The 21,095-nt window shown below is 40.7% G+C and overlaps 2 protein-coding genes and 1 non-coding gene across 13 annotated transcripts in view; all 3 read right to left on the bottom strand.

Moving 5' to 3' along the window:
- Positions 1-4,901: 4,901 nt before the first annotated feature.
- LOC149678007 (uncharacterized) lies at positions 4,902-6,538 on the bottom strand. Its single transcript, XM_089836044.1, has 2 exons — positions 5,804-6,538; positions 4,902-5,733 (listed from the first exon to the last, which is right to left on the bottom strand). The coding sequence occupies exons 1-2, from the start codon at positions 6,098-6,100 to the stop codon at positions 5,071-5,073; spliced, it is 960 nt and encodes a 319-aa protein (XP_089692170.1). The 5' UTR covers positions 6,101-6,538; the 3' UTR covers positions 4,902-5,070.
- A 64-nt stretch (positions 6,539-6,602) lies between these two features.
- LOC149678008 (uncharacterized) overlaps positions 6,603-21,095 on the bottom strand; it is a 136,642-nt gene continuing 122,149 nt past the window's right edge. For 2 of the 11 annotated variants that reach the window (XM_089836048.1, XM_089836047.1), the window contains 3 exons: positions 14,747-15,182; positions 14,488-14,673; positions 8,685-13,444 (listed from right to left, as the gene is read on the bottom strand). In XM_089836048.1, coding sequence (XP_089692174.1) covers positions 13,300-13,444; positions 14,488-14,673; positions 14,747-14,943 — 528 coding nt within the window. In that variant the 5' untranslated portion in view covers positions 14,944-15,182 and the 3' untranslated portion in view covers positions 8,685-13,299. Of the gene's footprint in view, positions 6,794-8,684; positions 19,896-21,095 lie in introns of those variants that run through there. The other 9 variants (XR_016366016.1, XR_016366013.1, XR_016366012.1 and 6 more) reach the window with 9 other exon arrangements.
- On the bottom strand, positions 11,203-11,366 carry LOC149678009 (U1 spliceosomal RNA). The gene has a single exon (XR_016366323.1). It is a non-coding gene; the product is annotated as a U1 spliceosomal RNA (small nuclear RNA).

Below are 21,095 nucleotides of genomic sequence, written 5' to 3' on the forward strand. Positions count from 1 at the left end.
GCAGCAGGGGGTCACAGCAGGGGGTCACAGCAGGGGGTAACAGCAGGGGGTCACAGCAGGGGGTAACAGCAGGGGGTCTCAGCAGGGGGTAACAGCAGGGGGTCACAGCAGGGGGTAACAGCAGGGGGTCGCAGCAGGGGGTAACAGCAGGGGGTCTCAGCAGGGGGTAACAGCAGGGGGTCTCAGCAGGGGGTCACAGCAGGGGGTAACAGCAGGGGGTCGCAGTAGGGGGTAACAGCAGGGGGTCGCAGCAGGGGGTAACAGCAGGGGGTCTCAGCAGGGGGTCACAGCAGGGGGTAACAGCAGGGGGTCTCAGCAGGGGGTAACAGCAGGGGGTAACAGCAGGGGGTCGCAGCAGGGGGTAAATACAGGGGTCGCAGCAGGGGGTCACAGCAGGGGGTAACAGCAGGGGGTCTCAGCAGGGGGTCACAGCAGGGGGTAACAGCAGGGGGTCTCAGCAGGGGGTAACAGCAGGGGGTCACAGCAGGGGGTAACAGCAGGGGGTCACAGCAGGGGGAAACAGCAGGGGGTCACAGCAGGGGGTAACAGCAGGGGGTCTCAGCAGGGGTAACAGCAGGGGGTAACAGCAGGGGGTCACAGCAGGGGGTAACAGCAGGGGGTCGCAGCAGGGGGTAACAGCAGGGGGTCTCAGCAGGGGGTCACAGCAGGGGGTAACAGCAGGGGGTCGCAGCAGGGGGTCTCAGCAGGGGGTCGTAGCAGGGGGTAAATACAGGGGTCGCAGCGGGGGTAACAGCAGGGGTCACAGCAGGGGGTAAAAAAAAACTTAATGTTTAAATAATACAAATCTAGATAAATCAGCGTAAGACCAAATAAAACAGTAAAAAAGAGCGTAACATAAGATATAAGGAAACAGAACAACATTAAACAAGATATTAAATGATGCATAATGGATTTGCTCTTTTGGAATTTATTAAGAACGACCAACTTTTCCAAAAAGAATGACACCATATTGTCGACCTTGAATAGTTTGGGGAAGATGCTAAAAAGGGATTCAAGAAATGCAATAATGACTTACTTCTATGGAAAGGCATTTAAAAATAATCCCTCGGCGGTTGTTAGAGCGTCACCTGGTTGCTCTCTCACACGGCGGTTGGACCAACCAATACAGCCCCTCCTTTACAAATCAATAAAGCACTTACCACCGGACTCTCGCTCTCAACAAATCCGACACAAGTCCAATAATCTTCCAGGACACCTTTTTATGGTACAATATTATTTTTGGTAATTATTTCATCACGGCACAATATTTTTTAATAATTACATATCTTAATGAACATTTACAAATTCTTATTTACATAACGATCCATAATTAACAAAGTGTTTTAATATTTAGCAATTAGGTTTCGAGGAACAGTATTAGATACGAGGTTTAACATTAAGTACCGTGGCGCCTTGAATACCATGACGTGGGGTGTATCACGGTTTAACAACGGCGTGACTTTTGATATCGTCATTAAGTTGAATGAATACAACCGTGTAGGTAAATGCCAAACCCATAAACGAAACTAACAACCTTTTAGTAATGTCTAAACAGGATCCGGCTTTCAAACCCATCTTGGAGGACAAAGCCTCGGCGTAAAACAGTTGCAACTCCGCCAAATGTCCGCGAGAAATGTCTCTTAGGGTGACGCTTCGAACAGATCTGATCATTTTCGCTTCGATTTCGGGTAGTCGCGAAGAAACCAGAGTTAACATCAAGATTAACGTCAAATCTCTAACGAAAACAACGACGTGCATCGAAATCTGGTTCGTCCTGTAAGTCCCGTTTAGATGCGTAAAAATGAGCGAGAAATTATGGCAGACACCGTAAAGGGTAGAGGCGAACCAAGCGAAAACCAGATTTTGAAATAATTCGTTCAATTCGTCAACTAACAATCGCGTACGCCTTAATTTCATCCTACAATATCGAACGTAGTCGAATTCGTTACCGTTGGAAATAATTCCATTTTCGAACGTGTCCGATAACAAACTGCCGATGTAACAATAGATAAAGATTTGCAAGGCGCTTAAGCCTAACGTGAACGCGTTCGAAGTGGAGATGCCCAAGATACAAATGAATTTAAAACCTTCCAAAGATACGTGTTTTTTCAAATCGCACCCGAAACAGACGTAAGCGAATTCGTTAATTTTACCATAGTACAAATACTTGTAAAAATGAAGAAAGGCATGGGCGGTGTTCCAGGTTACGATGATAGTGGCTACCACGGAAATTGTTATAACAATCGCAAAATGGCAGCGACGTTTAACTAAAATTTTGTCACAGGCATCTTCGGTCACTTCGGAGTAGATCTTCGTTAATTTCTTCCGTTTTAAAATTAACATTAAGTAGGAGAGAGCGAAAAAGGGTGACGTCACAATCGTAATTAAATAAGTTCTCAGTAATTGCGTTGAGTTTTCTTGAATGGCGCATTTCGTTATGGATATGCAGAAATACGAGACCCGGAGAAACGACACGAAAGACCAGCAGAATAAAATGGTCATAAAAGCTCTCCATACGCCGTTATGCACTAATATCTTTTCTATACGGGATTTAACGCGCTTAAAGAAGCTCAGCATTGTAACTGTCCGACCAGTAGTCCTTCCTAGCCACGCTATGACGGCGTTTCAATTATGACGCCAGGTATTGAGTAATGTTAATTCTTGACGTACGTTTCGTGATTTTGAAATATTCGCATAATAAAACGATCACTCATATTTGTAATAAAATCTTAATAACAAAGACAGAGTTTCTTATAAAAAACCCTAATCAATCTTACGCGTTTCGCAACAATCTTGACATAGCAAGCAAAACACTCACCCGAACGTTACCTAGAAATTGGTCCAAGTTTCTAACCACGTTAAGCTTGCAATTGCAGCAACATAGATATGTATAAATACTAACGATTAACATCCCAGATAGACCCAGAAAGCTGGCCACCAAATACGCGTTAGACCCACGGTTGTGAGACAACTGTAAATCGAGGCGGAAGTACCAAGGTCACGTGAGGGGGGGGAAGTAAATATCTCCGGAAAATCATCATTGGTGTGTTATTAAATTTCGCCCATGCGCAGAGAGTTTTTCGCGCATGGGAGCAGATACTGCCTATTGCTATCTCAATTTCTATTTTGCTACTGAAGTGGCTGTTCTAGAACTATTCGAATATTTTACAAGCATAGCTGGTAGACAAGTACGAGATTTAAACTTGGACCAAATTAGTTTACTTATGATTCGGTTTGAAAAAAGACTGAGCTTCGCAACAAGGTTGCCGTTTGTAATGCGACTTTGATCAGTGTTGCAAAGTGTTAACATTTCTACGGTACTCTTTCAGTAAAGCGGTTTAAAGTCAGTTTAAGTCTTCAAAATGACGTTTAAATTTGGAAAATGGAGATGTTTATTGCACATTCTGCTTACTTGGTCTCTAATGTGTTTCGTCGTGGTGACGACATTAGTCAGTACGGCGACAGTCCAACTGATGGATTCCAAATCCTTCAATTTGATTCGAGAATACATTCCCACGTTGACCAATGGCTTCAGCTTCGCCACCTCGTACGTTTTACTCATTTTAAAACGAAAGAAACTGACCCAACTCTTCTATCGAATCATCAACGAGCTGGAAACGGTTAACCCGAAACAACTGCGGAATCGACGTCTAACATCTTGCTTCTTTTTAATCATCTCTATGGGTTATTGCGCCTTTCTCGCCTATATAGCCACTTTCTTGGCCGCAACTAGGTTCGACGCTCTCTACGAGCACTTGCCCGAACAACACAAACATTTGTGTTTTGGGTGCGACTTGCGGAAAATTGGAAAGCAAAATTTCAAGGTAATTGCGCTTTCATTCGTCAAAACAACGGCAAGTGTCTTACTAGTTATTATCATATTACCAAAATTTTATAGATAATAACAAAAAGTATACTTCGATCATAGTTCCCTCGCCATGTAACTAAATATTTGACCGGAAGTCAACCAATAACTTTCTTTCTAGATTCTATTGCTATTTCGTATGTTGTGCCAGTCGCTGTCCTCAGTGAGTATCGGTACGTTGCAAGTTTTTCTATATTGTTTCATGGCCGCTGCAATCGCGGACATCATGCAACAATACCAAGAACGTTTCTCTCAAAAATGCCTGGACAAAACGGTCACTTTGAAATTGTGTTTAAGCGAATGTCGGCAAGCTATGAGAAAGACGCGACAAATGGTGAAAGACACGAACGAAATCTTCAAGAACATCGTCTTTCTTTGGTTCGCGGCAACTTTGTTCGTTTCCTGTCACAATTTCGCCAAGATTTTGAGTCAAGTATGGTTTATGGGAAAACCAATGACAATAAAGGAACTTTACAAGTGTCTTTTCTTCAAAGATTTAAGTCTGATTTTAACGCTAACCTTCGTTTCGAATCGAATTCCCGAAATCGAGTCGAAAATGATCGAAAGCACTCGATTCTTAACTGACAGAGCCATCGCTAGAGGTCACCTAACCGAGTTGGAATTGTTCTACGCCGAAATGAAGTTGCGCAGAACAGAATTGAAAGCCGGATCGTGTTTCGCCGTTACTAAGGGATTGTTATTAAGCTTTTTAGGCTTATCCGCGACTTATACCGTCATATTCATGCAGCTCGTTGTCACAGTTTAACTTAGAGAGATATAAATTTTAGCATAAAAGTTTATAAGATATGTTCCATGCGTATGACACCAGACTTCGTAATGTTAGAGAGAGTACAGCTCGAACTAGTTCGAGAACGAGAAATAAGAATTGACTACACTTGCTTTTGCAGTCCATCTCCCTGTTTAGTCTGTCTGCACTAAGCCTTTGACAGCGCTTCACCACGAGAATCTATAACCTACAAGCTCACGGTAACTTATGGAACATATCTTATGAACTTATGGTAATACTTAGCTTGACACTGTTTTATGGAGTGCTGTCAGTTGTGACGTCAGATCCAAGGTTAAACGTCACGAGTCTGCCTTTAGCAATGGGCGGCCATGACAGTTACCGTTTTTTCTTTATGGGAAAACAGCATGGGTGACGTCACACCGGCGCTTCTGACAGCACTCTATATACTGAACTTGCACTAAGACTTGGGTACGACAATCCTTTGTATGGCAACGACCGAAAACGTACTGACGAACGAATACAAGTTAAGGATAAACAATTTTGAAACGGAAAGAAACTTGTAAAAGGTGACGCGCACTTTAGCGAAACACAGCTTGTTGTTAATAAAGCACAACTCGTTTTCGAACCGCGTATCGTTTGTGAAGAGTGACGTCATCAGTTTATGAAATCGCGCCACGAATTGGTCTTGAAGCTCCTCGACTCTGGCAAAGGCAAAGGTCACCGCCAGGGAAGTGACGAATCCGTAGAACAAGGGAACGGCCACGATGGCCATTTCGATAACGGATTTATTGCCGCTGACGCTTTGGAAGTGAACCAGTTTCGGGACGTCCGTGAAGAAGGTCTCCATCCAATCGGAGAGCCAGACGAAGTACAGGAAACCAAAGTTTTCACCAATCATAGCGGCTTTGACGAGAAACAGCGTGTGATTGCTTAGAATACGAGAGGCTTTTCGCTTGGCCAATAACACTTTTAAATTATTTAGAAACGTTTGCATTTCAACCGCGAATATTCCGCATACGTTGATGGCGTAAACGTAGAGTAGAATGCGAACGAGACTCGTCATCCCCACGTAGATTAATATGTCCATGGCCGATAGTACGCTTCCTAATACTTTGTGGTCCTATGATGGGGGAATAAGAATTAATTTATTCAATACATATCTTTAATGATTAAAAATTGCGAGTATTTACCTTTAAAACTGTAATATTATAAAAATATAAATCAATGTTTTCATCCAAGGCTTGTTCGGATTCGAATATCTCAATGTAATTTACGATTAAGTCGATGACGTAAAATACGAGACTCAAAATGCAAGATATTGCCACGAATAGGCGCAATTTCAAGGTCGACTTAGTCTGGCCTTTGACGAAGGAATATAATTGGTTGAAACGAGCGTGACGTCGGACGACGTAATTAAAAGAGAGCAAGGCGCAGCCGTAGCGAAAGGAATCCGATAGGCTGAAGAACATCTCGGTCAAACTGCGCATGCGGTAAGCGTAAATTGCCGGACCCAGGCATAAATGGACGAAATAACTGTTGAAAATGACCAGCCAAAAAATGGTCAATTTCTTCAGTTTTTCCTTGACCTTGGAAGCTTTCCCCGAAACGGCGCTTGAAACATTTTCAAGGGGAAGTCCAAAAACATTTAAAACTATTTAACCAAATTAAATAAATTAGAATCAAAACTTGTTAAACCATAAGTTTATAAGTGATATGTTCCATAAGTATGACACAATCTATACTTCGTAATGCTACTGAGAGACTTACAGCTCGAGATAACTAGTTCGAGAACGACGAAAGCGAGTCAATTGAAGTCCTACACTTGGTGGTTAATTTTGCAGGAACAAGTTCCATCTGGGTCCTATTTAGTCTGCATTACTAAGCCTTTGCCTGCAGCGCCTGACCAGGCGTCGTTTTACAAGCTCTCAGTAGCCAGTGACAAACTTATGGCCAACATATCTTATAAATGAACTTAAACTTAATAGTAATTACCTTTAAATAGCAAAGTAGACATGATTTAAGTCATAATTCGAGCCCGCATCTTGGCTTCCGGTCTGTCGAGTTCAATTAACAGTAGACAGCGTATTTGACTTGGTTCGTACAGTTGGGAGCGAACGTTTGGACGGACCAAGAGCTTATAGTTTAAAATAGGCTCTTTCTTGTTTGTACGAATTGACCAGCTGAAAGATAAACACCATAAATATTGAATATATTTAACGACGTTTTTTTGTATCGAGTGCGACTTTCGTGACAACTCGGAAACGTGCCACGAGTCAAAACATTATTCGATACTTTGCTAAATTAACAGCTATATAGGCCTAGTTGGGACTTTTTAAATAAACAACTATGTAACCAATAATAGTGAAAGGGGTATTGCGTGCATTGGCCAAATGAAATTCTTTCGTCAACCGCTTTTCACGAGCATAAATAACACGGCGAGAGTCACCCATCTGTCAAAATGACACAGAGTCCTTCAAAACAATCGTTTTAATGGTTATATTTTAAATTTTTCAAAACCAAGAAACGAATTAAGTTACTCCATTCGTCAGGGTTCATACAACTTTTGGAAAACAAATTTCCCTGAGATTTCCATGAGGTTTTTCTTCATATACTTCCCTGAATTTTCTAGGTTTTTCCCGTATATATGGAGTATCCTATGGAGCAAATGTTAACCATAAGGAGGGGGGGGGCAAATTGGACTATTACATAATCAAAGGTCATCCCCGTATCTCTAGTAGAACCAGAGTTGTGAGCCTCCAAAGTATACTGTAATGTTAATCCTACGGAGGGGGGTATGTTTATAAACATTTTACTTAATTACTCGGCCCCTGTTTGACGAAAATTTCCCTGATTTCCCTGAGGTTTTTGTCAACTATTTATTTCCCTGAATTTTACAGGTTTGTATGAACCCTGTAGCTGAACCTTCCCTTTAAAATATTCATTAAAAGTCTCTCTAACCATATTGACACGACTTGATTGGTGTAATTTAAACTAATTAAAAGAAATAAATAGTATAATCAAAAACCAGAAGCAAATTAACCTTCATAATAAAACTTGGGATATATTCGAAGTCAGTTTTAAATCTAGGGTAGTTCCAAGGCAGTGCGGATGTTGCAGCCTTTGCTTCCGTCATAGAGAAGATACGTGAGTAAAAATAGGCAATGCAATACAGACTGTGCAATACAGACTGTGCGGGCGTTAATTCAACGAAGGGATTTTCTAGCACAAACGACGTCTCATTTAAGGAATGGCATTCCAATTTTACAAATGCTCAAAGCAAGGGACGAGTAGGCAGGAAGTAAGTGGAGATCTTCCTATACATTATATCTCCTCTATTTCCCATTACATCAAATGGCCATTCAAAGGGAATACAACCAAACCGAGTTCTCGTTTAAACCGCGGCTACGTCGCCACTCGAAGCGAATTAGTCAGGTTATATCCCCTTTAATGATTATTCGAGAGGGTGCACGTTGATTGTAAACGGAAGAAATAAACGTGTCCGCGCGTTCAACCACGACCAACCAATGTACGTCAAAGCCTGCAGAATCATAATCTCTACAAAGGGATAGTACAGTTACAGTATATAAATTCATCGTTAAATTTTGGAATGAACTTTTTCTATAATTTTTCATTTTTGAAATATTTTAAATATATAACAAACTACCCCAAACATATTTGGCTTCATTTTCATATTTACAAGTATTTAATAAATGATCAAATACCAGCAGTAGTTGAAATAAAACACTGTACTATTCCTATTAAAGACAACTAACTGATCAGCGTAATTAAAATAGAAATTACAACAAAATCCAAATTAATTTCAAATTGAGGTCATAGGTCTAAGAACTTCCTTTGAACTGGCACAGAGTCCAATTTATTTTAAAATCGCCATGAACTTTTGGAGACCTCGTTAAAAATTGAATTGTGGTAACATAATACTACCGATTACTTGTGTTTCGGTGAGTGCCTCTGTCCGATTTTGGGTGAGTGGATTCTTTGTCAATACTCCTTTGAGGCAACCGCTAAGGGGCGCTCAAATTAGGGGGGGGGGGTCAGAGTGCTAGCTGTTCTAAAAGACGCTTACTTCATTCACTCTCATTGGTTCAGACTTCAGAAAAGAAATAGATTTCGCTCAGGACGTGTGTTATATAACTCAAGCCGAAGAGCTCAAGGTGATGGTGTAGGCCTAGTACCAATAGGCCAATCTAAATGAGGCCCCGGCCGGGCCTTCTTCGGGACACTGCATGCAGCAGAGTCAGACTCGGAAGTGGTCGAGTTTATTAAGGAGTAAGGCAGGTTTCATACATTAACGTTACCGTTTCTAAGCTTGGATTACAGTAAGCTACGCTCAATCGAAATGGGCATCGCTTAAGGGGGAATTGACGTCATTTCAGCTGCACATTAGAGGGGATGGACACGCGCGCGAAGATATAATTGTATTTAAATTATAAATACCCAAGATATATTATCTAGCCCCTACATGGGTTAATTTCACAAAAACCGAGGTAAAAAATGGCTTTTAATCTTAATTAAAAATAATGTTTATTATATTCTATAGTAATTTGAATAGGCCTTTTATTACACTTTTTGAACAACTTGAAAAAAAAAATTAAATTTGATTTTTGGATCAACTTGGCTTAATAATATTATCATAAGTTTATAAGATATGTATGCACCATAAGCATGACACTTCCTATACAAGTTCGTAATACTACTGAGAGACTTACAAGTGAGAGCTAGTTCGAGGGAGAACGACGGAACCGAGAATTGCAGACTTCACTCGGTGGTTAGTTTTGCAATCCATCTTCCTATTTTGTTTGCACTAAGTCTTTGACAGCACCTCATCAGGTGTAACTTTACGAGAATCTATAACCTACATCGCTTCTTGAAAAACTCTCAGAAACCAGTGACAAAATTATGGAATATACCTTATAAACTTACGATACTGTTCATTTTCTTCAAATTCTATCTTTAAACAATATCGAAATAAAGATTCAAATCGGAGAACTTACTTGCAGGTTTCGAAGGCCGAATCAATAGGCCAATCAATTTATCGTGGCATAGAATTAACCGGACTAAATGGCGGAAACAACCTCTCATAACGACTCGACCAAACGTTGCAGGATCATTAACGCCACCGCAGTCAATATAAACAGAGTAAAGAAACACAGATCTCCTTTCACGCAATTAGCGTTCGTCGCACGCGATTACGAGATAAATCAACAAGTTCCATGCACGCTACCAAGGAGCAATAAATAATAAGGAGTCTTTCATCATCACAAAATATCATTTCGCTTTGACAAATTTCAAAAGTCTACCGCGCCATACAGCCAATAACCGTTGGCAAACAAAATGACGAAATAAAGCAAGTCGGGTAATTAGAATACAACAAGGAGTACTGAATAAAGCTGGGCTTGTCTCTCTTACTCCGCGGTTAAAAAACAACGTGACTCGGTGATTTGCTAATGCCGTTTTCCATGGAGTAATTTTCTTGGATTGAAAAGTAAACCAAGTTCCTTTAAATTGCATTAAATTTGTCTGTGTCTCCTATAATATTGCTCCAAGGTAGTAGCCAATGGAAAGCGGCATTAAACACTTGGCACACTCTCTGATTAAAATATGACTTTTCCAATTACGTTTGTATTTCGTTTTGCTTCGACCTGTTGACGAAACAAAACAAACCAATTTTTAAAAGTCGATAGAGATTCAATCGGGTCGAGGGACCCGACACTCTTTCGACCCAAACCCTACCATGCCATTTAACGAGAAAATTGCCCAAAACCAGCCAAATCCAAAGTGAAAGGCTCGTCAAATTCAATAGAGCGCGTGCTAGAGGTTCATGCTCTAAAAAAGGCGTGCTTGGACCGAAACGATGTAGTGTACACCCCCTCGGCTTCTCGAGCCACCCAAAGTGTCCACTCGCGATGATTGCGAAAAATAAAGCGTATTTACAAACATCGAGGAAAGTACGAAGCAAATGATACCGAAAGTAACGTAATAGCAAAATAATATAGATTTTACATGCCTATTGCGACTAGATCTCATTAAATATTGCTCCATGGTGACAGATTGTTATCAGCCAATTAAAAACGGTGTATAATTATACCAACGTATGGTTTTTTTCGGCGTCTTAAAAATGAATTCCCCCCCTGTTTCGGTTAATATTTCATAGCGAGATTAAATTGAAGACAAGTGGAGGTGACCTTCAGTTTCTTCGAAACGGCACCAGTTGCAATTTCTTACAGTTGAGTGGCAGTGTTGGCTAGAGAGCGCTTACTTTAATTTAAAGCGTGCCAGACAGCGGATAAGGTCGGTGGTAAAGCAGACACGTATGTCGCCGCGATACAATTTGATCGTGACCCGCATCGACTACAACAAATTCAACAATGATCTCGGGGGTGGGGGGTTCGTCTTCAGGAAATCCACTTATACCTTCCATAGTAAACGTTAGAGGCCCCCGTAAAGAATGTTGTCACAACATATTTTCACTTTTTTAGGGATCAATTCTGTTAGTAAAAGCGTATATACGTTGTCTATATCACGATACTTGTCCACATGTAGATTTGCTTTTGTATTTATTAAAGTGAGTTGGGGGTGAGCGCGAACGCACGACCCCCGCTACCAAAAATAGTACGCCCCACTGATCACGATTAGTGATAGTGGTGAGGGTCAACCCGATCGGGGTGCAATGATCGGGTCTCACCCCAGCCCGCCTCCTACAAGATCAAGGCCGCAGCGACGCCAGGTAAGTATGATTACAATAGAATTAGCGTTAAGTTTTATACTAAACAATGGAGAGACAAAAATAGCAGTATGTATTATAAATTTTGGTTAGTGAAATTTCTGAAGCGACCATAGAGGGGTATTAGGGTAGTCAAAGTGTTATAATATTTTGAACTTTGTAGATTCATTAATAATTTTGTTTTAACTGACTTGTTCTACATCAGGTGTGATAATATATTCACATTTGCCGCTAATTTTACACGATTTACCCAAAAATGTAGAGCCTGGAGTCTATTTTCTGAAGCGACCATAGAGTATCAACATTAGAGGGGTATTAGGGTAGTCAAAGTGTTATAATATTTTGAACTTTGTAGATTCATTTATAATTTGGTTTTAACTGACTTGTTCTACATCAGGTGTGATAATATATTCACATTTGCCGCTAATTTTACACGATTTACCCAAAAATGTAGAGCCTGGAGTCTATTTAATATAATAACTAGTTCATTGTTCCTTAAATGAAAGTTTAAATAAGTTCTTCGGCGCCTGGAGGTTCCAGTACAAAGTAAAATTAGAAACACTTTGCCATCCAGCCCTCCCCCCCGTGAATACCGTAAACGTTTGTCAAGGCAAAGGAGGCCTCAGAGTAACCACGAATTGAGTGGAAATAATTAGTCATTCGAAAGTCTCTTCAACCGCGAGAGAAGAAAAAAAGAGCTTGCAATAACACAACAATACGAAAAGAGAGAGTAGAAAGTTGACTTTCCCCCAAGTCCATTTTCAAAAATTAAACACCAACTATATTTTTAAAGACGAATTTCTTCCACCGTCAAAACTGTTACTGAAGTCCATTCGCAGAAGTAATAAGATAAGGCTAGGAAGGTAGTAATGGCTTAAAGATTAAAAAAGCAGGATGCAAGAACGCGGGGCCGTCGTTCCATCACTCTTCTAACCTACTTCTAACGAGGCACTTTTAACATTTCTTTGAAAATAAGCGTAGTTTAGTGGCATCTTAAAAGGGAGCCCAGCTATTTTCTGGGCTTTAAAGATAGTTTTAGTTTGGTAGAAAAAGAGAAGCCTGTGGGCAAAACATCAAAACAGAAGCCTTTTAAAATGAGCAAACTTTTCATTTCGCTACAAAACTACTCCGCCTTACACCACCTCTCTCGCCCCCACACACATCCTTAACTTCTTTCGCCAGGACGGATGCTAAGAATTTAATAAATTTACTCATGAAAATTACAAAGCTACCCATCAAATTTGAAGGAGAGAGAGAGAGGGATGAAGTGGGAACCCCCCATACTCTAACGTTGCCTGTGTACCCCCCACCAAAGGAATGCCACGCCACAGTAGCAGTATGGAAAATGGCAGCGCACTTCCTCTGGTCCAAAACCAGTTTATTAATTGCTTGGACTAGTTTTTTAATGCAAGAAGTGGGGGTTACTGGTCCTCGGGACCAGTTTATTAATTGCAAATCTATAAGAGAACAAAGGCAGGGATCAGTTTATTATTTCGGACACTAGGGGGTCACTGGTCCCAAGGACTAGTTTAAAAAATATCCTAATTTCCCAGACTGCACAGTAGTCATCCCAGATAGAGTCGTACAGAACAGAATCGTAAAGAACAATGACGCTACGTGGCAGCACTTAACAATCGTCTACCAAAGGGTAGTGGCGCGCGCGAGGTACGCTGGGAGAGTTACGAACGGTGCACGCCGCAGGTCGCCCATATCATCATTCCAATATCCATCTCACCTCATTTATCCCTCTGGTTCTAACCAATCAGCGTCCACAACACCACGTGACTCTTCAGGTCCATCGCATCTGTGTCTCGTGACACGAAGTGACCTTGAAGAGAATTTGTTTCAGTGGAGAGGGTTGCCATATTATTGGTAGAGTGGAGCTGATTCTCGAGACTTAAGAGTCACTCGGAGAGTATGGGTTAGTTTAACGTGAGAAATGCGCTAAATGACGACAAGAAGCAGTTTTAAATCCTGGGAAATTCTTTCGAGGCGACGCACCTCCTTGGGGAAAAAGTAAATGGTTCGAGTTTTGGCTTCTTCCGCAGACTGTTCTGTCGGTCGGTGTATGGCTCGCTCGGCCTTGCCCCTATAAGGAAAAACTTTTCTAAGCTCCGAGAAATAGGTATTAAGCGGCCAAAAAAAAAAAAACGGGGAATTTCGCGCTGCGATAAACTTCCGTAAAACCAAGAGAGTTTATCTTTCCAGGAATAAAGAATTTGAGAATTCCCATTTCCCGACCGAAATTAAGAACGCCTTGACCCGAGAATACTATACGCTTGACCTTTCAACCCACACCCCCTCACCCACAAAGGTTAATTAAAATAAATATCCGTGGCAAGGAGCCTAGACCAAAAAATTAGAAAAATAATATTTTTCACTATTTTGCAATAAGGAACCAGGTTTAATTCGAACTGGACACGTGGCTAACTGGTCAGTGGAGGGAAAGAACCTGGGCAGCTGCCCAATTACCTTTTCACCTAGAAAACGTAGCTCCATAGGCGGAGGGGTATAAAAATTATTATTTTGAGGATATTTTTCACTATTTTAGAAAAGGAACCAGGTTTAATTTCAACTGGACACGGGGCTAACTGGTCAGTGGAGGCAAAGAACCTGGGCAATTGCCTTTTCACCTAGAAAACGTAGTACCACAGGCGGAGGGGGGGGGTACACAAATAATTATTTTGTTACTAATAAACAACATGTATATATTGGAAAAGTTAGACTTGGTCAAAAAAATAGAATTTTATTGCAGCACTGCTGCCAATTGATACTTATGTCTAGAATGACTATATTCGAATAACACATTGTTCTTCACTGTTCAATGAAAATTTCAAGTTTTCAAGTATGAAAAATTCTGGGTAGAAGGTCATACTTTTTTATGGTCCGATGAAAGTTTGTCGCGTTATTAGCGAGAGTGTAGTCGAGGGGGAGGGGGGGGTTATGGGGCGATCCTCGCGAAGTGACCCCGGGGGCTATAGTTTATATGAAAGGGGAAACGATTTTCCCGACATCGTTAAAAGATTTTGGCCTCGGGTACTTTTAATCAATACTAAAGACCATACCATACGAGTCTCAACTTGAATCCAAGCACCATGCACCTTTCCATTTCAACTTCCAAGTCTCACTTACCTTTCTCCTTTAACCGCGCTTTTCTTACAGGTAAAAGAAGTCGCTTTGTAAGGCGCTACACGTTCTTTTGAAACAGTCCATCTTTGGCAGGACGTAGAACAAAAAGTAAATGAAGGCGAAGTTGAAGCCACACCTTGATAAACTTCATCCCAAATCGTTGCGAATGTCGACAATGTAGATACGTAACTATAGAATCATCCTTCTGTTGAATTCACTTCGGGTAAAAGTGTAGAAGTACTTTGAGTTTCTTGGAATTTACCTTATTTGACAAAAAAGAGAGAATCCAAGTATTGTCCCGAATGAAACACTCGAAGGAGCGCGAAGCCCGAGGCAAGTTTTGACCGATAAGAAACAAAACTTCCAAGAAGTAAGTAACAACGCAGTCTTCCTATAGTTCAATGTTACCATTATTTTCGTGGCCGCGTAATTGAGCGGACCTAACTCGAGGCAAGGCATGCCATGCTATCTGCGTTGAAAGCACCGAGCGTTCAGTCAACTCAATTCAGTTCAGTTCAATTTACAGATCACCCTCTGGCGCCAACCAAGAGGCAAAGCCAGACGGAGTTCACCCTAGTTCACTATACACGCGGAGGGATACTAGTCCCAACTCGAGCTGCCTCTGGCGATGCTCCTTGGCGCCATGGAAATAACCCAAGAAGGTGACATCCCGATCCACCCCTGTGGTGTTTACTTCTCTGCAATAAATATATGTAATGGTCTATAGAAACGCAAAAGTCACCCTCGCGTTCAACCAAATTATTTGGGGTTTCGAGTCGCAATTCGTAAACGGGGCAATAATATCAATCGCGGGAGTTGGACGGCTATCGCCGAGGGTCTATAATATAGTGACACTTTATTCGCTATGTAAGCGAGCGATGGGCGACACTTTGAATCATTACCGTCGAAATAAATGCGAGCAAAGTCTTAACGGATTTAAGAATGCGCGAGCTGACTCCCGAAACAGAAGAAAGGATCGGAGAGAGAGAGAAGAAGAACGCTTTAGGAAAACGTCCGTATCAATCAATAGCTAAAGCCAAAGAAACACCCCCACACCCCACCCCAACTCCTTAAACTCCATAAAAACGAAAAATCTAAGCCATAAAAAATACAATACTGCAGCTTTAACCTATGCCTACAACCAACCTTTAAAGGGATAGTAAACCGGAATGGCAAGTAAATAAATATTCCAATTTAATTGATAGCATAAAATTTCAAGTTCAATTCCTAGCAGACTTGGCCATGATTTTACCGTGTTTCCTTCACTTCATTTTATCTGTATTTTAAAAGCCCAAAGTCTCTCTTAATTATTGGGCAATTATCTTTACCAACATGTTTATAAGTGGAACAAGTGCGGCGCTGTTTCAATAACACTCTTCAATCAAGCAATTTTGAGTAACACCCGTATGCCCTAACCTTAATGAATCATTTTTAAATTATCCGAATTTTCCAGGTGTTTATTTACCAGTGCTGGCAACTGGCAAACTCGTATTTAGTAATACTTTGAAGCTCCGACTATCCCTTTCGAACCACCCCGGGGGGGGGGGGTAGAGAGAATGAGAGATGGATAGTCGATTGATTTTGTCTTTCCGGTATAGTCACTCGTGTCTATATTTTTCCCTATTTATTCAGCCATGAATGCGTGCCGTTGCAGCACGCTGCTGCAGTTGGCCATGGCGGGACATACCTGTATCGTTTCATGGCAGATGCTCCATATACACCTATATACTTTAAAACACCACCTGCCGCCAACCATTCCCACTTGCGGATTAAGGCATTTAACGGGGGAGGGCCGGCAATCAATCACGGGGCCAAATAGGTTTCGCGAGGCAAGTTACACTCATCTATTCACCACCAGCGTGGCTCGGATACGAAAACTCAATAAGTTCTAGGGCGAATTCCGTTGATGGCGCCGCTGTCGACGGCAATCCGAACCACCGCGTATATTGAAATGGCGAATAAAGCTTCGCTTACGGTCAAATGGGAACATTTTTTTCGAGTCACCATTCGAGTTATTTCACGGTTCAACCCCTAAAGATATTTCGGGCCATTGAAATATAAAATTGATTTTACTAAACCGTCTCAATCGCTAATAACTTTGTCTCTCTCGCTCGCTTTTTAAGCGGTTTTTAATAAGGAATTTGCGTCTATTTCATCAGGGATAGATTTAATTTTAGAAGTAGGAATGGAGAACGGAACGATTAGTATTTACTTCAGTTCCCCCGACTCATAGACCACCCCTACCTCCAACACGTAACGAAAAGTTTAAATTATCTTATTGGCTCGCTTAAACTACGTTTTGATGACGTTGCTGACGGGTACAGCGGCGAAAAATACGTAATTCCTTTTTACCTCTTTCGCTATGACCCTCCCGCCTTTTCTTCTTTCATGCCCCCCTCCGTCCCGTGGAAGGGGGTCCGGGACTTTGACGCACGCCCACATTACTCAGCTCTCCATTCCTTCTTCTAAAATTAAATCTATCCCTGATTTCATGTACGGTTGTCGTCATTCTATTAGTTATCATATCGAGAATTGAATATTAAAAGTCAGTAACTTAATGCAGATTACGAGCTTTTCTTAAGGATTAGGGCAGGTAATCTACTATCGTTGCAAAGAAAAATAATTACAATGATTTCGTGAATACACTCCCTCGCTTTGTTGGCCATATCTGTCGGTGATAGAGTTGGTAGGTAGGATAGGTATAGGCATAGAAGTCTTGTAGAGAAAGAGGAAATCATTTAAGTGTCTTGAAGGCATCAATTCCAGAATTTGCTTAAATTCGGTACTGTCTCGAGGCTTACTATATATGAAAACTCTGCAGCTTGATTTACGATTGCCCATTTTTCCTAAAACCTAGGATAGAAAAACTCTAGCAGGTGCAATTTGACTTCGATACGATCCGAAGTAACGCGATAACGAAAAGTATGACAACGTACGCGATTGACAAGCGACACTCTTGTACGCGATTGGTTCTCCATTACCATTACGTAGGATAGCTCGTCAATTAAACACCGCACACCATCGTAATTATCTCAAATTTATATTTGAAATTTTTTGAAATCATAAGTTAATAAGATGTGCTCCATCCATAAGTTTGTCACTGGTAACTTCGAAACTGGAGCTTGTCATGAAGTGATTGAGGTAGGTCATAGATTCTGGTGAGGCGCTGCTGTCAAATGGGACTTAGTAAGTAATGCAGACTAAATAGGACCTAGATGGAAGTCCTGCATGCAAAATGAACCACCGAGTGTAGCCTGCAATTGACTCGCTTCCGTAGTTCCCCCTCGAACTAGTTATCTCGAGCTGTAAGTCTCTCAGTAGCATTACGAAGTACAGGTAGTGTCATACTTATAATGTAACATATCTCATAAACTTTTTAAACGAATATCTTTGACAGTTCATACTTTTGTTTATGGCGTTACTTTTGAACATATGTCTCTCTCTCTCTAAAGAAAAAGAAATAGAAATAAGGGTATGGGTTTTTAGATGTTAGCGTCATAACGCTAGAAGGTGCGTAATATATCAATGCCGGGCACGGGTTGGGGGGGGTGGGGGTGTGAGGTTCGCTTTGAACTGGCTCGAAAGGGAAGCTCTTCTTCCCATATTATTTCCGATTATTTCCCCGAAATCCCATTTTTATCCTCAAAATAGAATGAAAATAGAGAAATCTCTTTCGAATCACGTAACCCCCTTCCCTCCCCTTCAACGTCATTTTACAAACTATCATTTTTGTAACTCGAAACTACCTTCGTAAAAAAACGAAGAGCCGACTCCGAGACAGACCTTCCAGCCAAACACGGGATTTACAACGCCTATCATAAAAGAATGAATTATATTATCGTGAAGTTCCATTAAAGATATTTATCTGGAAATGACATAATATTCATGCAGAGTAAGGACTTTGTTGTCTCGTGTCTTTACTTGCAAATGACGCCAAGTATTTTGCGTTAAGCTTATAATTGAGCAATCAAGAAAAAGTAAAAAACATGGCGTATCGCAATCCATAGATTTGGAGGCTCATAACTCTGGTTCTATACGAGATACGAGGATGTCCTTTGAGTATGTTATAGACCCATTCCTCCACTTTCCAACGATACTAGGTACTTGGGGTTACGACAATCAGGGCCCGAGTAATTAAGCAAAATGTTCATAAACATTCCCTTCATAGTTACTAACATGGTCTCATTCACACGACACCTTTTAACTCTGGTTCTATTGGAGATACGGGAAAGTCCTTTGGCTATGTCGTAGTCCTATTTCTCTCCTTTCCAATGATATCAAATACCTTTGGTTACAACAATTATGGCCCGAGTAATTAAGCAAAATGTTCATAAACATCCTCACTATAGGGTTAACATCGACTTATATTTACAAGACACCTTTTAACTCTGGTTCTATAAGAGATACGAGAAAGTCCTTTGGCTATGTCGTAGTCCTATTTCTCTCCTTTCCAACGAAACTTAATTAGATATCGTTAAAGTTCTTTCCTAATCGAAGTTGGAGCGTTAAAATAAACCATTTAAATAATGTTTCAATTAGAAATACTAATAAAATAAACGATAGAGCATTAAACCCCAAAAGACTAATATCTCTTCCTCCAGTGAGTTTTCTTAAAAGAGGTGGAACACGTGCCAATATATATAAATAATAACAACCATCTTAGGAATTACTAGGGCCTAACTCAAAACGAGAATACTTTAAATAATGCAAAATTGAGCTGACGAAGGAAGTAAACCATTGAGGGAAAGTGATCTTACAGGGTTTAAATGGCCTTGTATTTTGTGCGAGCGCCTGTAAAAATGTTTTTCTCTCCGCACACCAATGCACAACCAACAAACAAAGTAACATAAGGAGCAACACGAGTTTATCAGATTCGATTTTCAACAGAAATTCATCGTATCTATCAATACCAAGAAAGTAAATGAAATTATAGAGTAATTAAAAAATAGAAGTTGTCCGACCCCCCGGAAATGTGGCTTATCCTAAAAAAAACGGTAATGACCCTTTTGTCACTCCCCTTTTTCTAGCGGACACTTTTTACATCGGCGCGGTCGCTCGCTACCCGCGGCTAATCTATCCGTTAAATAAATCGGAATAGAGTGGAAGGCGCTAGCTGGTCCATGGATTATCCAAGAGCATGGTTATACGCCTTACACTTCATTGCGCCTATTAAGTTGAACCGCCGCCGGAATTTTCTATCTGAGAGAAGAAAGAGATTATAAAGATGTAAAGCGGGGGCGTTGGGGGGGGGGAGGCATCGGGGATATTAGGGACAAGCGCATTAGGGTAAATAGTACAGCGAAAGACGCTTAACAATCCGCGCGCGAGAAGCTAAACCTTCAACGGACCAATGGAATTTTTCATACCCTTAGATAAGATTCTTGTTCGCCTACATAGAAAGAAATACTTGACATTTTCACAAACCCGAATTAACTTGGTCAACTTTGAAACGTCATAACTCCGCGGTTTAGGAAGGATAATCCTTCGAGGAGGTGATAGCCCTAAATGTTCTCTATAAGATGATACCAAATTCTCGTGGTCTACGCCAATTAGGACACCGGACAATCAGCTATAAATAAAAGAAAAGAAAAAGTGTATCTTTGACGCCTGTTCAGACTCAAATCAAAACTAAACTTGCTTTGAAAGCTCATAACTTTAGTTTAACAAAACTTAACGAGAAATCCATGGAGGTAATAATAGACTTAAATGTTCTCTATCTAACGACACTAATTAGGTGGTCCTAAATTAATTAAGGCAGTAGATAATCAGCTTTGAATATAGAAAAACAAATTCGACTGAAAGTTGGACGTTTCACCATCCGATCTATTTTTAGCTTGCCCGAGGTTAGGCGGCCAAAAATACTTAGCGCCCGCCCGAGAGAGAGTGAGTGAGAGAGAGAGAGATAGGATAAGAATTTAAGATAGTATATTTGCATAAAGCCTTCATCCTTTTTTTCGTTTCGAGCCTCTTTCAATATTCCTTGTTGTAAAATGTTTTTCCTTCGGCTTTTTATATATAGGCGAGAAAAAGATTGTATCTCTACATAGCGTATACCCTCGAGCAAATTTACACACAGATCTGACTGTAAGATGCTCTTATAAAGCGCAAATGCTTGTATAAAACGCAAAATACATGTTAAACTATAATACAAACAAAGTAGACAGCAACTTGGCCCAACCCAAAAATTTAAGGCAAGGCATTCATGTTGAAAACCAATTTACACAAACCCATATAAATATTGACGTTCACGCGTCAACGCTTTGTTTGGCGCGACTATCACTTTAAAAGATAGTTTTAGATTTGTTTTATATTCCCTTTTAAAGGGAGAATGAAACGTCACACATAAACCTTTGACTGAAACTGAAACTTCGCAATTTCGTATAAAACATTATTTGATCATCTATTTTACTCCGATTTATCTATTCCAGATATCAATGTCTACCCTTTTCATTTAGCCAGTTGTTTTTAATTAAACTAAATTAAATTTAATTTATTAATTAAAGCGCTGTTTGTTTGTTGGTTAATATCCTAGAGTGGGCCCGGAGTGTGTCTCACTGTCTCTCATCTCATGGCCACACGATGTGTCGCCGCGCGATTAAAAAGAATGAATT

This window comes from Phalangium opilio, unplaced genomic scaffold (genome assembly GCF_054372755.1).
Source record: "Phalangium opilio isolate 3A_F unplaced genomic scaffold, DU_Popi_V2 ptg000042l_1, whole genome shotgun sequence".
NCBI classification, from domain to species: domain Eukaryota; kingdom Metazoa; phylum Arthropoda; class Arachnida; order Opiliones; family Phalangiidae; genus Phalangium; species Phalangium opilio.

Bases quoted from the DNA above. Each gene is read 5' to 3' on its own strand.
- LOC149678007 (XM_089836044.1), bottom strand. From the start codon at position 6,100: ATGCGCAGTTTGACCGAGATGTTCTTCAGCCTATCGGATTCCTTTCGC. The intron at 5,734-5,803 runs GTAAATACTCGC...CCCCCATCATAG, and splicing joins ATAATATTACAGTTTTAAAG to GACCACAAAGTATTAGGAAG.